The sequence below is a fragment of the Rhinoderma darwinii genome, chromosome 10 (genome assembly GCF_050947455.1).
Source record: "Rhinoderma darwinii isolate aRhiDar2 chromosome 10, aRhiDar2.hap1, whole genome shotgun sequence".
Taxonomy (NCBI): domain Eukaryota; kingdom Metazoa; phylum Chordata; class Amphibia; order Anura; family Rhinodermatidae; genus Rhinoderma; species Rhinoderma darwinii.
Genome location: NC_134696.1, coordinates 52439513 through 52457926, shown reverse-complemented (window position 1 = coordinate 52457926; position 18414 = coordinate 52439513). Strand labels below are relative to the sequence as shown.

General features: G+C 40.9%; 1 protein-coding gene across 7 annotated transcripts in view; it reads right to left on the bottom strand.

Annotated features, from left to right (window-relative positions):
- The window catches only part of LOC142662064 (serine/threonine-protein kinase BRSK2-like), a 295681-nt gene that overhangs the window by 67823 nt on the left and 209444 nt on the right, over window positions 1-18414 (bottom strand). For all 7 annotated transcript variants that reach the window (XM_075839927.1, XM_075839928.1, XM_075839930.1 and 4 more), the window contains 3 exons: window positions 11560-11628; window positions 7477-7623; window positions 2273-2304 (listed from right to left, as the gene is read on the bottom strand). In XM_075839927.1, the coding sequence (XP_075696042.1) occupies window positions 2273-2304; window positions 7477-7623; window positions 11560-11628 (248 nt within the window). The remainder of the gene's footprint in view (window positions 1-2272; window positions 2305-7476; window positions 7624-11559; window positions 11629-18414) is intronic.

The window sequence follows — 18414 nt, the reverse complement described above, 5'->3', positions numbered from 1 at the left end:
TTTGAAAAAATTTCGATTATTATTTTCAGGGCCTACTTCCAATATTTTCTGCAAAAAAACTGTGGGGTCAAATCGCTCACTATACCCCTAGATAATTTCCTCAATGGGTGTAGTCTCCAAAATGTGGTCACTTGTGGGGGGTTTCCACTGTTTTGTCCCCTCAGGGGCTTCGTAAATGTGACATGGCCTCCGCAAACCATTCCTGCTAAATGTGGACTCCAAAAGCCAAATGGCGCTCTTTCCCTTCTAAGCCCTGCCGTGTGTCCAAACAGCCGTTTATTACCACATGTGGGGTATTGTTTTACTCGGGAGAAATTGCTTTACAAATTTTACGGTGCTTTTTCTCCTTCAGTCCTTGTGGAAATGAGAATAAATTAGCTAAACCTACATTTTCTTTGAAAAAATTTAGATTATCATTTTCACAGCCTACTTCCAATAATTTATGCAAAAAACCTGTGGGGTCAAAACGCTCACTATACCCCTAGATAATTTCCTCAATGGGCGTAGTTTCCGAAATGGGGTCACTTGTGGGGGGTTTCCACTGTTTTGTCCCCTCAGGGGCTTTGTAAATGTGACATGGCCTCTCAAACCATTCCTGCTAAATTTGAGCTCCAAAAGCCAAACGGCGCTCTTTCCCTTCTAAGCCCTGCCGTGTGTCCAAATATCCATTTATTACCACATGTGGGGTAGTGTTTTACTCGGGAGAAATTGCTTTACAAATTTTGTGTTGCTTTTTCTCCTTTAGTCCTTGTGGAAATGAGAAAAAAAATCGCTAAACCTACATTTTCTTTGAAGAAATGTTGATTTTAATTTTCACGGCCTACTTCCAATAATTTCTGTAAAAAACCTGTGCGGTCAAAATGCTCACTACACCCCTAGATAATTTCCTTGAGGTGTCTAGTTTCCCAGATGGGGTCACTTTTGGGGGATTTTCACTGTTTTGGCACCGCAAGAGCCCTTCAAACCTGACATGGTGCCTAAAATATATTCTAACAAAAATAAGGCCCCAAAATCCACTAGGTGCTCCTTTGCTTCTGAGGCCGGTGCTTCAGTCCAGTAGCACGCTACGGCCACATGTGGGATATTTCCTAAAACTGCAGAAACTGGGCAACAAATATTGAGTTGCATTTCTCTGGTAAAACCTTCTGTATTATAAAAAAAATTGTATTAAAAATTTATTTCTGCAAAAAAATATGAAATTTGTAAATTTCACCTCTACTTTGCTTTAATTCCTGTGAAATGTGTAAAGCGTTAAGACATTTTCTAAATGCTGTTTTGAATACTTTGAGGGGTGAAGTTTTTAAAATGGGGTGACTTTTTGGGCGTTTCTAATATATAAGGCCCTCAAAACCACTTCACAACTGAACTCGCCCCTGTAAAAATAGCCTTTTGAAATTTTCTTGAAAATGTGAGAAATTGCTGCTAAAGTTCTAAGCCTTGTGAGGTCATAGAAAAATAAAAGGATGTTCAAAAAACGATGCCAATCTAAAGTAGACATATGGGGGATGTTAATTAGCAACAATTTTGTGTGTTATAACTGCCTGTCTTACAAACAGATACATTTAAATTGAGAAAAATGCTAATTTTTGCAATTTTTCACTATATTTTCGTGTATTTCACAATTAAATACTGAATGTATCGACCAAATTTTACCACTATCTTAAAGTCCAATGTGTCACGAGAAAACAATCTCAGAATCGCTCGGATAGGTGAAAGCATTTCGACATTATTACCACATAAAGTGAAACATGTCAGATTTGAAAAATGAGGCTCTGTCAGGAAGGTCAAAAGTGGCTAAAGAGGGAAGGGGTTAAATGGTGCCATTAAAAGCTACAGCTTGTCATGCAGAAAAAAAGTTGCAGTTGAAAGGTGGGGCGGAAAAAAATAAAAAAAAAGTAGCTGTGGCGAAAGGAAGTTAAAACCAGGATCACACACACATTTTTGGTACCATTTTTGAGCTAATACCAGAAGTGCATAGAAAAGAAAAGAAATTTATAAAGAAAAGAAAGGTATAAAGAAAAGGCTGATGTATCTCCTTTCATTTATTTCCATTCCTGTGTTTGACAAAAAAAAAAAAACGGAGTCAAAAACGGCAACAAATTTGTGTGTGTGTGATCCTGGCCTAAAGGTAAATTTTACCAAAAAATATAACTGTACCATTCAACAGGATGCAAAAACGTGGTGTGAACCTAGCCTTACTATTATGTCAAGAATTTACAATTGATGTCTTTCATTAGACAAAATGTAAAAAATAAATATAAATGTTACTTACAAATACCACGAATGCTTCTGGATCTGATCTAGCTGCAAAACAAATAGTGAGTGATTAACCTTATAGTCAACAAATAAACCAATAATGACATTAAAAATTTGTGTGCCAGTGAGATCAGCTGTCAGTTGAGGGGGAAACGCTGCACCTTTTCACATTTTACATTGTAACCAGAGGGCACCTACCTGTCCATTGTTTTCAATGAGCGCCCAGCAGTCTCAGTGACCAGAGCTGTGCTGGATATGGCTTATAGCTTTAACAACTAAGGCTTTGTTCACATCTGCGTCAGGGCTCTGTTTCGTCTCAGCTTTCCATCGAAACGGAGCCCTGACTGACACAAACGGAAACCATAGGTGACGAATCCGGTGCCAATGGTTTCCGTTTGTCTCAGTTGTGCAAGGGTTCAGTCGTTTTGACAGAATGAATAGCGTAGTCGACTACGGTATTGATTCTGTAAAAACGACGGAACCCTTGCACAACTGAGACAAACGGAAACCATTGGCACCTGATCTGTCACCATTGAAAGCAATGATGATGGAAACGGAAACCTATGATATCCGTTTGTTTCAGTCAGGGTCCTGTTCTGACGGGAAGCTCCGACGGAACTTCAGAACGGGACCCCGACGCAGATGTGAAAGAAGCCTAAGAGGGGTCACCTAATAGACATATTACTAGGGGTTGTTGCTTGCAGAAAACCCATTAAGAAACAGCATTAGACCAGGATCACACACATAGTTTTGATAATGTTTTTTTGGCAGTTTTTAGAGCCAAACACAGTAGTGGACACAAAAGAAAGGAGATGCATCAGTCTCTTCTTTATAACTTTTCTTCCTTTTGGATCCACTTCTGGTTTTGGATCAAAAAAAATTAAACAAAAACGGTATTAAAAACTGAATCAAAACTGTGTGTGTGTGTGTGTGTGTGTGCGTGTGTATTTTTGTGTGTAATGTGTGTGTTTGTGTGTGTCATGTGTGTCATGTGTGTCATGTGTGTGTGTGTGTGTGTGTGTGTGTGTGTGTGTGTGTGTGTGTGTGTGTGTGTGTGTGTGTGTGTGTGTGTGTGTGTGTGTTTAGGCTTTTTTTAAATGTGGCAGATATGTTGAAGAAATTTCTGCGACTGAAAATCTGTTCCATGCATCTGATATCTGATTGGGGTTGTTTCTGTAGCATGTGCATGGATTTATGCAAGCCTTATTCAGATGAATGGGACAGTGGCAGAAATTTCTGCTAGAAATACGCAGCATGTGAACATACCCTTAAATCCTTCCCGCCGTGCATTGTAATAATACGTTGCGGCTCACAGTTAGGGTATGTTCACACGGCCTATTTTCAGCCGTTTTTCAGCCCGTAAACGGCCGAAAAATCGGAAGCAGTACGACTCCAAACATCTGCCCATTGATTTCAATGGGAAAACGACGTTCTGTTCCAACGGAGCGTTTTTCACTGCGTTTTTTTACGCGTAAAAAAATGGCCGCGAAAAAGAAGCGCAGGACACTTCTTGGGACGTTTTTGGAGCCGTTTTACATAGACTCTATTGAAAAAAACTCCAAAAACGGACGTAAAAAACGCCACGAAAATCGCGAGTGGCACATAAATGTCTGAAAATCAGGAGCTGTTTTCTCTTGAAACGTATACGTTAATGATAACAATGGCATCCGTCAACATAGACTTTAATGATATCTGTTAAACAAATGCGTCATCAACTGAGTTCATGAGAGTTTTTGACGTATCCATGGGTGACGAATGCCACTATTAGGGTATGTTCACACGCACTAATTACGGACGTAATTCGTGCGTTTTTGCCCCGAATTACGTCCGAAAATAGCGCCTCAATAGCGCTGACAAACATCTGCCCATTGAAAGCAATGGGCAGACGTTTGTCTGTTCACACGAGGCGTAATTTACGCGCCGCTGTCAAATGACGGCGCGTAAATAGACGCCCGCGTCAAAGAAGCGACCTGTCACTTCTTTGGCCGTAATTGGAGCCGTTATTCATTGACTCCAATGAATAGCAGCGCCAATTACGTCCGTAATGGACGCGGCGTTCAAGGGCCTGCACATGCCGTTACGGCTGAAATTACGGGGATGTTTTCAGGCTGAAACATCCCCGTAATTTCAGCCGTTACGGACACCCTCGTGTGAACATACCCTAAGGCATCCTTTTAACACATATGTCACCCATAGATTATAATGGTATTACAGAGCTCCATCGACGGAAAAATAAAAATGTTAGGGTTCTTTGAATGCAGCGACACAAATGAAAAATTATTTTGTAAAAAAAAAAAAGGTGTTTTTTTCATTGGGCAAAAGTGGAAAAACGGAAAAAAAATAAAAATTGGGATTGGCGTATTTATAGCAACCCACAGAAATAAAATGGAAAAAACCACAACACTCGTTCTTGATCTTTTAAAGCAAAAAAAAAAAAAGCTTTATTTCACCAAAGCATAGCGAGGTCTCAACCCTAGCATGGGTCTTTCATAAGCTACAGAATAAAGTTATTGTCATTTATACCACACACTGAACTCCGTAGAAACAAAACCCAAACCAAAACAATGGCAGAATTGTTGTTTTTTCCTACCTCTATACCAAAAAAAGTTAATAAACTTATGCAAAACATTATATGTGCCTTAAAATAAGGAAATAAAATATACATCTTGTCCTGCAAAAAACAACCCCTTATATGACTATGAAAAATAAGAAAGTTATGTCTTTCAGATGACAAAGATGAAAAAGTTGGGGGGAAAAAAAATCGCTTGGTCCAAAATAGGCCACGTCCTTTAGGGGTTTTCTGGTTGTGTAATGAAATGTAATACAACTTTCTAATTTTTATGGCCTCAATTTCTCCCATGTTTCCATTTACTGACAATAAGCAGAGATATTAAAAATGATGAGAAATTAGAAATTTGCACAGCGCTCTTTATACAATGTATTTGCATAAAACCCTTTCATGACACATGCATATACATAGATGACTTGTACAGACTTGTACAATTGCCACATTTTATATAAACGGCACAATGAATAAAGTTTGCAGACCACTGCTTCATAAGAGAGTCGTAGCTCCAGATCAACGGGAGGACACAGGTGACAGATAAGTGCTTTAAAGTGTATGTACACTTTTGGGGGAAAAAATTATTGCTCCAATGCATCTAAATGATACTAAAAAAATACTTTGCAAACAGCCTTGATTCAAAATATCCCCAGTTTTGTGTCTACAGTCCCTAAGCAGACTGAAGTCATACCTGCCAACCGCCCGGATCCAGCAGGACAGTCCCAGATTCCGTCCGGAGTTATGTCCCGGTTTAAACTGTATCTGCATCCTTGGGACGCAGATACAGTTGAATTCAATGGAGGGCAGGGAGCCATCAGCTTACGGCTCAGCGCAGACAGGCACGATACATTAACAATACTGAAGTGTTTAGACAGTGAAAAGACATTCCACGGGATGTCTATTCACAATCTCTGCACTTCATTACTGTTTCTATTGTAGTTAAGGCCGAGGAAGCGTGATCTCGTTGTAACCTGTCATCTACAGCGTAATCTCGCGAGATTACGCGTCCTCTGCTGTAACTACCACAGACAGAGTAACGAAGTGCAGAGATTGTGAATAGACATCCCGTGGAATGTCTATTCACTGTCTAAACACTTCAGTATTGTTAATGTGTTAGTATAAGACATCACATAAGGATCTAACAGGATTCCTATGCGCTGAGTAAATGAATGGAGAGGAGTGCATGATGCTGATTGGTCAGCGTCATACACACCCCTGTACAACGCCCACTTGGTCTAAAGTAAAAATACGCCCACTTGGGCATTAAGCAACTCATTAGCATAAATCTAAAAGCGCTAATAAAGTGGTAAAAATAGATCGGTTTTTTAAAATAAAAAGCATTACTGTCACCTACATTATAGCGCCGATCTCCTAATCTAGGAGATAGGGCACTTATAATGTGGTGACAGAGCCTCTTTAAGGTTTAGTGTATTGATACAAATGGAAAAATGCTGAAAATTCGGATTTAGGCCAGTTTCAGATGGCCTTAACTTCACGCATACAATAGGGTTCTAGAGTGATCTATGGTGGCTGGGAGGGTCCTGCTGTCACGACAGCGTACCTCCCAACTGTCCCAGATTCAGAGGGACAGTCCTTGATTTCGTGCGGTGTCCCACTGTCCCGGGGGGGCGGTGGTATGTCCCAGTTTCAACTGTATCTGCGTTCTCAGGAAGCAGACACAGTTTAATCCTATGCTGAAGCAGGGAACTGTCAGCTCCCTGCTTCAGCATTCACTGAGTGTAGCTGCCGTGAGCCGCTCGGGACAGACAGGCGTGATGCAGTGATGTCATCGCGCCCATCTGTGCCGTGCCACTCATAGCACAGAGCGGAGAAGAAGAGGTGTCTCTTCCACTCGTTGTGGGAACAGGGCTAGGTAAGTATTTATTTACTTATTTTGAGGCACGATGGGGCATTATACTGTATGGTTCCACCTGCTAAGGGGGCATTATACTGTAGGGGGCTCCTGCTAAGGGGGCATTATACTGTATGGGGGCACCTGCTAAAAAGACATTATATTGTATGGGGCACCTGCTAAGAGGGCATTATACTGTATTGGGGCACCTGTTAAAGGGGTATTATACTGTGTGGGGGCAGCTATTTGGCATTATACTGTGGGAATCATTATGGGTTATTATACTGTGTGGGGACAGCTATAGGGGCATTATACTGTGTGTGGGGTTCTATAGGGGCATTATACTGTGTGTGGGGTTCTATAAGGCCATTACACTGTGGGGGGCACTACGGGAGAATGATACTGTGTGGGGGCACTATGGGGCATTATACTGTGTGGGGGCAGTTATTCAGTAATTATACTGTTTGGGGGTTCTATTGGGAAATTATACTGTGGGAAGGCAACATGGGAGCATGATAGTGTGGGCTAAACTGGGCGTGTATGGTGGGGTTAGAGTCGTGGCTTAACAAGGAAAAAATTGTTGTCCCTCTTGATGCTGCTTGAAAGTTGGGAGGTATGCGACCATAGTGTATACCCTCACATGTAACCGTATTATGGCCATCTAAAACTGGCCTTGGACTGTAGGATGTACACTACAGATTACTCATTGAGCAAACAATAACAGACAGACTCAATAAAAATCAGATACAGGTAGGAACAAAAATGTGACTGCTTAAACCATGTAAGGAAAGAATAGATTACTCACACTGAGACGTTTCTCCGGTTCCACCTCAATCATGCCTCTCAGCAGGTTCTGACAGTCTGGTGGAATAAAATGCGGCATGTGAAATACGCCACGTTTCACCTTCTCTAGCAGCTGGCGCAAGTTATCATCATCAAAGGGCAATGCTCCCTGCAAAATAAGAATTCATAATAGATACTAATACATAGTAATAAAATCTATGGCATACTTACATACACAATAAGATGATGAATGATTATTCTTTAAAATGAACACTCACATTATTCAGCATCTATGAATGACTAGGCTGTACTGTGTAATACTTTACTACAAATTGTTGCAAGACAAAAGTCAGATGATGAGTCTATCATGGGATCCAAGCCATTTCTTTTAAATAGGCACTATCGTTACAACAAACTTTGCATAAATCAATAGTATAAGCGAATAAAAGAAACTTTGTATCTTAGGCCAACTTCTCACTGCGTTTTGGCCTTTAATTGGAGTTATGTCAGGAGAACTCTCAACGTATGCCTCAGACGGAATGCCAAAATGTATCCCACTATATGGCATACAGCGCACGGGGACTTCGGCCCTGGGGAAACTCCTGAAATCTCTGTTCATATATGGACAGTGACGTCAGGAGCTTTCCCAGGGCCGGAGTATCCGGGGAGTGGACAGTGATGTCAAGAGCTTTATTAATGCCAGAGTTCCTGTCCAGAGTGTCGACAACACTTTGGTCGGGGATTCCAGAAGGAGAATGAGAGAGAAAAAGGCACTGCTTCAGCTTCAAGCAAGTGTTATATTTTGCCCCGGTTCTGGGTTCACAGCTACACTGCTCATTACTGCTATATAATGTCCTCTATGCTGCTGCAGCTTCTAGTAAGTATTATATCTCATCCCAGTGCTGGATTATCAGCAACACTGCTCATTACTGCTATTTGTTTTACTCAAAGTTGCTGCTGCTTCTGAGGGACTGCTACAAATAGATAGGGGAGCAGGATATTCTCTTCCCTATATGTGCAATGTATGGGAGACATTATAGCAGTTAGACTCCACCCAATAGCTCAGGGAAAGTTGACAATTACAGATAGAGCCTGCAGAGGGGAAAACTGATAAAAAAAAATGTAGGATACAAGTAGAAATAGAATAGTCTTCTTTGGACCCAGCTCACACAGCATTTTTTAGTGCTGATTTTAACTCGGAAACCATGTCAAAATCAGCGCCAATATATGCCTCAAATCTCCCTCCATTGATTTTAATGGGAGATAGAGGCGTTTTTTTTCCCAGGCGGAAAAGCATCATGCCCTATCTTGGAGTGTTTTTTGCCTTTGAACCTCCATTGAAATCAATACTGTGCCATTCATTTGGAGTGTTTGTTTTTTGCATTTGCTTAATTTAAAAAAAAAAAAAACTTAAAAAATTGTTACTAAAAGTGTCAAGAAAAGCTTTAGTTTCAAAATCTGCCTCAAAAATACTGAAGGAATTTTGAGACAGATTTTTTTTCTGCTTGGCGAAAAACACTGTGCACCTACCCTTTGGATGATTGTGAAGGACGGCACAATAGTGGAAGTCCACTGCATATATTACCAGCCACCTAAGGGCAGTACTATTGAATTGCACACATTGCATAACTTAGTGTTTTGGGTTTGTGTTATGGCTCCTGGCATTAAGATCGTTATCGCAACGTGAAAGTGTTAGTGTTTATTACAGCACATCTACTACTTTATATGAATTCTTTCTCGAGTCTCAGTATGCTCCACCACATCAGTCATTTTTAATAAGGTTTTCCACTTACAAACATTTTACAAAAAATATAGCAGTGAAATATACATAAAGGTACTGCCAATGCCTCTATGGCCATCTTTTGCCCTCATCTCCGTGTTAGTTTGTTAGACAGTTTGTGAGTAATGTGAGACATTCTGGATACCAGGGATTGGCTACCTGACCAACCCATATAAAGGCTGTAGCTGTTTGGCAATGTATCCCTAGCATTCATTCTGTCTGAAATTGCTAGGCTGTCCAGCTGAATGCTGGATTGGCACTAATAGATGCAAAATAACTTAGTGGCAGTTGTTATGCCATCTTGCATTCAGCGCTGGCCATACAATTTAAATAGCTGTTCGGCCGATAGCTATTCCTCCCGATTCCACCATAAACATGTAGGCCCAGCCAGGCATGCATCATTTTTTTTTTTTTTTTAATGGGAGAGGGGACTAAGCTGCTGCAATGAGTTGTACAGCAGAAAAAGGTGAGGGATTGGCGGCGCTCCTCTGAGACTACATGTGAAGTGGAAAGGTATAGGTTGCCGGCTGCCACCCACTGCGGTCCCTCAGTGCTAAATAATTAGTACCTGGGATAAGGTATGTGAAAACAAAGCAGGAAAAAAATTGCAGTGTAGTAACGGGCATCGGCGCCAGGCTCAGGAGGATAAGGAACAGAGTCAGGTGGGTTTGATCAAGGAGATATTTAATTCAAAGGACGACGCGTTTCTGAACCGGACTGGTTCCCATACAAAACTGACCTGATGAAGGGACCAGTCCATTCCAGAAACGCGATGTCCTTTGAATTGAAGATCTCCTTGATCAAACCCACTCGATTCTGTTCCTTATCCTCCTGAGCCTGGCGCCGATGCTCGTTACTACACTGCAATTTTTTTCCTGCTTTGTTAAGCTGCTGCAAGACACTTTTGGCAGAAGCTTATCTTCCATGGGAACAAAGGATTGACATGTTGAAATCCAACACGCCCAATCCTTTTTTTTCCCCGACAATTGCCATCAGGGGATAGTCAGGAGACAATGTGTACATTAGATAGTCAGCCCATTCTGCTGAAATTGGCTTTAGGCAGGGAGAAAGACACAAACATTCTGCCCATAGAAGTCTATGGAGAGGGGAGGGGGAAGCAGGAGGAGGGAGCAGAATGAGAGACACAGACGCTGCACAAAGAAGTCTAAAGAGAGAAAAGGGGGAGCAGGAGCAGACGCTACTGCCCAAAGAAGTCTATGGAGAAGGAAGGAGGTGAGCAGGGAGAGAGAGAGAGAGAGACATAGACACATTGCCCATAGAAGTCTATGGAGAGGGGGGAAGACGAGAGAGCAGAGTGAGTAAGAGAGTCATTGACATGCTGCCAATAGAAGTCTATTGAGATGGGAGGGTGGAGCAGGAGCAGAAAGGCTGCTGGTAAGAGTTATATGTCACCCTAGTGCTGGACTCAGAGCTACATATTTGTATATGTGTATGTGTGATAGATAGAGATAGCAGAGCAGGATTATCATCTTCTTTGTGTATGCAGTGTATAGAAGACATGATAGCAGTTAGGCTCTGCCCAGTAGCTCAGAGGAAGCTGACAATTAGAGCTAGGGCCTGCAGAGGGGGAAAACGTCAACATAATGCCACATACAAGTTAATGATGGCCAGATATAGTGTTATTCTTCATGTACACACATATGACAGCTTATTCTGAAAAGTTAGGTATGCTTTACCTTTGACCTGAACTTGACAAACCCTGATACAAATCCATATCAAGAGAAAATTTTCAGCTCCAAATTGCTGTACTGGTTTAACCTTGGTCTTTTTCTTTCCAGCTTTTGTACTATCTTTTCCGATTTTGAGGCAGACTAGTTACTTTGTGTTGCCTTGGGATATAACAGTTATGCTGTGCATCCTGATCTGAATAAGTCAATATCCAGAAAGCAGCTTTGTATTTTACCCCCAAGCAGAAAACACAAACAACACAAAGCTAGGCAACATAAAAATAAATATATGATAGAAATTATTTGGAAGAATTCACCGGGTATACGCAAAATTGTATTCATGAGTTGCAGCAGAAATCGTTACAAATCTTACAGTTGTGTGAAATTTTTCTATTGATTTCTATTGGAGTGCAACAGTCGTACAACAGTATCATACATCTGAGATTCCTTCCATAACAAACACCATTGTGTTACCTTTAACAACTCCATATTCACGGTGTAGCCAGCAGTTACCGCCTGCCCTCATACTACACCTACTTCTATACAATTATCACACAACAACGTGCCTATTAATACAAGAACACAACTCAACATACATCTGCGGTTCAATACTCAGAATTGAACGAAAGGGACATACCACAAGAAGTGCAAACAGGATGACTCCACAGCTCCATACGTCAGCTCTGCGACCATCGTATTTCTCCCCCTTTTCAAAAAGAACATAATTTTACTGCTTTGTTTGATGCACAGCAATAAGGTTTTATTAATAAAAAGAAAAGGCAAGAAAATAAATGCAAAAAACCCCACTTCTTAATATAATTCCTTGAGTTATTCTGTACTGTGCGGTCTGTTTAGCAGTTTCTTAGTTATATCTGCTCATAGGAAAGCTGGGTGACAACCAGTAGCTGTCATTACAATACTTAAAGGGGTTGTCTCTTAAAGCTTTCCCAGGCCCTGACTATGTATAAAGTAAAATGGGATTTAAGGCTCATGCACACGGCTGTATTAGAGCTGTGTTCAATCTCCAAGTTGTACTAAGCCGTAATATGGCACCTACAGGTACCATACTGTAGTTCTGAATGCCTCTGACTTGATATGGACAAAGTTGGTGGAACTCCTTCCCAGATAGAGATGTTTCAAGAACTTATATTTGCTGATAATATTCTGATTTTAAGGATAAGGTTCTTTAATATCTGGTTAGCTAAGATTTTGTTTGTTAAGAATTGTTGCAACTAAGGCCAAGTCCTCATCTCGTTTTGTGCACGTTTGTTGTATACGACGACATATACGTTTTAAAAGTTACAAAAACGTATGCATTTGTAACATACACTTACTTTTTTGTAGTATACGTCGCATATGTTTTTATACGTTTGTGTCTGATTTTACTTCTAAAAACAAACATTTTTGTTCTTGAGCTAAATCAAACTTTGTAAAGTCAAGATTTCCCATATATGGTGACAAAAACGTATATGTTTTACGTATACAATGGTAGGGTTTCAGATTGCATACGTCGTCCATTGGCTTCAATACGAATAAAAACGTATATGTGTGGTATATACGTTTTGGAAAAATACAGAAAAGGGTAGTAGACTACGCTTTTTAGGACATGGAAAAAAAAGGATAGAACGCAAGTTCACAAAACGTACTGTAAGCACAAACTACACCATTAGGGCATCCGTCCTGACCATAGAAGTCAATGCGCACGCTGTGGTACACGTTTTGAAACAATTTTTTCATGTCAAAGCGTGCACATCAGACGTAGGGTAAAAACGAGATGTGAACTTAGCCTTAGGCCGGATTCACACGAGCGTGTGCGTTTTGCGCGCGCAAAAAACACAGCGTTTTGCATGCGTTGCAGTTCCGTGTGTCATAAGTGCTTTCTGCGTGGCTGCGTGATTTTCACGCATATGCCATCCTTATGACACGCGGTTTTGATGTTTAGAAAAAGAAATGAAAGAGGTGGTTTTATTTTTTCCTTCATTTCTTGATCTACTGTTGCGCGAATCACGCGCGTCACACTGAAGTGCTTCCGTTTGCTGCGCGTGATTTTCACGCACCAATTGACTTCAATGGGTGCATGATGCGCGAAAAACGGCCAAGTATAGGACATGTCGTGAGTTTTACGCAGCGGACACACGCTGACTAACATAGGTCCGTGCGTATCACGGACGTTAAACACGTTCGTGTGAATAAGGCCTTACTGTAAATTCATTCTGCACATTGGTGAAAGAACCGTTGCATATATGACCAAAGTCACGATGTCTAGCAGTCAACATAAGTAGGAATTCCTTTTTGTCTGCATTGTTCCTGCATATCAGTTTTATGCCGCCAAAGCTAAAATGAGGGTAATGTGATCTCTGAGAATTAAAACCTCTATTCCCCAAACAGCCACTAAAGCTGAACAATGCACCGAGGAAAGACAATGACATAATCAGCAGTGAGAACGTGAATGTCTGTTTGATGTGTAAGCAAAATACCAAGAAAGAAGAATTATGTTTCATCAGCGATTCACTATGTGTATATATATATATATATATATATATATATATATATACACACACACATATATATATACATATATATATATATATATATATATATATATATATAGACGCTATATAATATCATATATAATACATTTATATGTCTATACCCCCATCTTCAAAGTAGTGGGCCATATCACAGGTCGTAGATACGGGCAACGCAAAGGTAGCAGTCACGCCTAGGCCCTGGTGCATGTTGAGGCCCCAGCGCAGCTCTGCCACATAAGAAGACACCAGTATTATAAATGTCACATGGTTGGTAGGGGCCCTGTTACAGATTTTGCATTGGGGTCCAGGAGCTTTGAGTTACATCTTAGACCATATTTGCATGACCCATATCTACCGTCATTTTCCCCTTACTCAATACTTTTATTACCTTTTTGATACATTGTTATTCTATTGTTTTTTGTATTGCGCTTGCATATTCCGCAGCGTTGTACTGACAATGTAATTTCTTATAATAGTCAATATTCCCAGTGCAGTAAACCCGCACACATACATAATAATATGGACAATTTCATAGGAAGCCAATTTATGTTATTATAATTTTAGGGTATAGAAAGAATCCAGAGTAATGAGAAAGAACATGCAAAACCCATGCAGATGTAGCCCAGATTAGAATATCTCTCTGGTGCTTACCACCTAGTCAATGCCAACCTTTAGTTTTAATTGTCAGAGTTGTTGTGCTGTTCATTTGTGATATATTTTTTATATTGTGTTTTTAGCATTCAGCAACTCTGCACAATTATGTTTTAATGCTATGTACACCTTTGAAAATGTTTTTTTTTTATTTGAATAAAAAAGTGAATCAATGTGTTTGGTGCAACTTTCTAATTACATTTTATTAAAGATTATTTTTACTTTTTAAGATACAGCTGCTTTGTAACCTGTATCCGTCATGTCAGCGGGACTGACGGGTTCAGTGTCAGCGGGTCCTTCGTGTCTCTGACTGTTACTGATGTAAGGCCCTATGCACATGACCGTAGATTTCGTCCATAATTACGGTCTGTAATTACGGACCCATTCATGTCTATGGCCGACGAACACCTTCCCGGAAAGGTGTCCATGCCATAGAAAGGCTCCGCTAAAGATAGGACATGTTCTATTTTTTTCCTTTTTACGGACCGTGCTCCCATACTCTATATAGGAGCATGGCCCGCAAATGCACTGATGGACCGTGATTACGGGCATGGTCGTGTGCATGGGGCCTTAACGATCAGGATCATAACTTAGATGTGATGGGTAACAGGAGGACCATGCGTGTCAGAGACACACAGGACCCACTTTCACTAAACACATCAGTCCCGCTGACCTAAAGCATACAGGTTTCAGCGCTAGCTACAGCTGCTCTGTATACAGGATACAAAGCAGCTGTATCTCAAAAAGTAAAAATATTTTTTAATAAAAAGTAATTACAAAGTTGCACCAAACACACTGAAACACACACACACACATATGTGTGTGTGTGTGTTCATGTAGCAGGGACAATTTTGTCATTAAAGTTTTTTTCCATATCTTTCTAATATATAATATTTCCGTAAATTTACCTGCTTTCTTATGTACACCATTGATAACTAATGTTTTATTGTTGAATAGTTTTGGCTAGTAATCATAGACTGAGATGACCATTGTAACACTGTGGTCATCACGCACCCCCCATCTTTTTTTTTTTTTTTTTCATTATAGTCGGGTATATTGCAAGGAATATTGTTTCCCTGTGTGGCAATATTTAGTACATGTAATCTTGTGCCCGGCTGTCTCTTTGTTGCAATGGTTACTCCGGTCTCTGCAGTCAGTTTCTTTCTTATGTATTGCGGTTTGCCCTGCTCTGCCCTCCTCCTCTTTGTTCGCCTGGTGTGTGATCCCTGCTGGAGCACATGTCCCCATTGTTTACACTTGCTGGTGTCTCCTTCCCTTCTGCTACTATTGGCGTACCGCTCCTCACCTCTGCTCTCATTACACCTTCTGTTACCTGCTGACATCTTTATTCTTCTCATTGACTGGTTTGCTAGGTCGCGGGCATTAAATGTCGCTGTGTAGTATTTCTGCCGGTTGTGGTATAATGGATGCAGTGGAAGTTTGCATATAACTTTATGACAACCATTACATTTCCTTGCCTTGCTTGTACTTTACAATTACATTGTCCTCACTATAAGGGTATGTTCACACGAGGGCGTCCGTTACGGCTGAAATTACGGGGATGTTTCCGCCTGAAAACATCCCCGTAATTTCAGCCGTAACGGCATGTGCAGGCGCTTGAACGCCGCGTCCATTACGGGCGTAATTAGCGCTGCTATTCATTGGAGTCAATGAATAACGGCTCCAATTACGGCCAAAGAAGTGACAGGTCACTTCTTTGACGCGGGCGTCTATTTACGCGCCGTCTTTTGACAGCGGCACGTAAATTACGCCTCGTGTGAACAGACAAACGTCTGCCCATTGCTTTCAATGGGCAGATGTTTGTCAGCACTATTGAGGCGCTATTTTTGGATGTAATTCGGGGCAAAAACGCCCGAATTACGTCCGTAAATAGGCCGTGTGAACATACCCTAAAGGTGAACAGCTCTCCAGAATCTGGATTTTCACTTTTAAAACAGGGGGGTCCATAAAAGAAAAAAAAAAAAAGAACCGTATAATGTTTGGTATACTTTTTTTATTTTAATGAGAGCCACATATGCAACTTTGGGGGGCGTACATTTGAATACATTGCTGGCAATAAGTTTGGTTTTTGTGTCAGGAGATTTTTCTGGCATAAATGCCAAACTTAAACACAAAATGAGGTGTGAACAGAGCTTAGACTGGGTTCACACGACCTATTTTCAGACGTAAACGAGGCTATAATGCCTCGTTTTACGTCTGAAAATAGGGCTACAATACGTCGGCAAACATCTGCCCATTCATTTGAATGGGTTTGCCGACGTACTGTGCAGACAACCTGTCATTTACGCGTCGTCGTTTGACAGCTGTCAAACGACGACGCGTAAAAATACAGCCTCGTCAAAAGAAGTGCAGGGCACTTATATACATTATATGCAGGACACTTCTATACATTATATGCAGGACACTTCTTTCAGACGTAATTTGAGCTGTTCTTCATTGAACTCAATGAAGCACAGCTCAAAATTTACGGCTGTCAGAGAAGCCTCGCAAAATGCGAGGAGGAGCAATTACGACTGAAACGAGGCAGCTGTTTTCTCCTTAAAACAGTCTGTCTTTTCAGACGTAAATGCCTCTCATCGTGTGCACATACCTTAAAAGGTATGTTCACACGGCAGCGTCTTTAACGGCTGAAATTCCGGGTAATGTTTTCAGGAGAAAACATCCCCGTAATTTCAGCCGTAACGGCATGTGCAGGCGCTTGAATGCCGCGTCCATTACGGACGTAATTGGCGCTGCTTTTCATTGGAGTCAATGAATAGCGGATCCAATTACTCCCCAAGAAGTGACAGGTCACTTCTTTGACGCGGGCGTCTATTTACGCGCCGTCATTTGACAGCGGCGCGTAAATATACGCCTCGTGTGAACAGACAAACGTCAGCCCATTGCTTTCAATGGGCAGATGTTTGTCAACGGTTTCAAACTGCATTTTTCGGACGTAATTCGGGGCAAAAACGCCCGAATTACGTCCGTAATTAGTGTGTGTGAACATGCCCTAAGTGGAACAGAATGGCAATTTTTAAGGCAGAATGAATGAAATCTGTAAGAATTCCCAAGTAGCGGAAACAATGCTATCTCCATGTACTATGAAATAACACGGCTCCATTCTTATATATATCTCCAGTAACTGAATGTCACAGAGATCCATTAATATTCAACACGGAAAATGACAGCTGTATATTAGATGTATATTTAGGTACGTTTTTTTTAAATTAAAGATTCCAAATCAATATTAATTCAATGGACATGTATAAAAGGGTTTAGTAATACCCAGCTAATAGTTCCTCTTTTTCATTTTTCCTTAATATAAGAATAATTATAATTGACTATATAAAAATACAGTGATCTGTATACTTGCTGAGGTCGATTACTGAACCGTAATAACTATAAAAATTCAGCAATGCAAAGCTGCGGCCCCTCTTGGCATGCGGACAAGCCAGTGTCAGATCAGCTGTGGCGGGGAATGAATTCGGAATGACTGTACCCTGGCATCCTCAGTCTGTCACAACAGCTCAGCTCCTTAGACGCTGGGCTTCCCATAGAACTAGTGCATGGCACTGATTACCTACAGAACTACACCGCATGCCTTCAGCAGTGTGTCAGACCAGTGTGTCACTGCATGTCATATCAATGCTGCTCTCATACCATATGTGTCACGTTGCATGACACCCTATAATCCATGAAGTCTCCTTTACTCTGCAGATCTTTTTCCTCTGGCAGCATGGCGTATTACCTACAACGTCCGCAAATCATTCAGCCATTCAATCAAGTCCGCTATGTAAGAACTACTGTCATATAAATGTTTAACATAATTTAATTTAAAGGGCAAATCTCCCCAAAACGACAAACAAATCTCCAATAATTGTCCGGTTCTATCAAGTGTTAAACATTCCATTTGGTGGTATCTCAGTTATAGCTGTTCCTGCAAAAACTAGGTGAAAAATAATGCAGCAGGGTTCCAGATCTTAGACTCCGACCTCACATATCTATACATCTATATGTCACTTCAGAAGATAAATTTAGGCGGGACATGCCATAACAGGCCATACTCATGGACACTGCCAGAGAGTCCCACCGCTAGCCTTCCCAGAAGCCAAGCCATGTACCACTGGCGAAACACATTAGATAGCCCTACATAGGATGAAGTGTAAGCCAGGGTCAAATTCCATCATAGGGGGCGTCATTATTTTGTGGAACTTCTATAATTTGCAGTAAGGGAATGTAGCGTGACAAGTAAATGAAAGTAAGTCTTAAAGGGACAGGATATATAGCATTAAATGGTTCTTCAATAT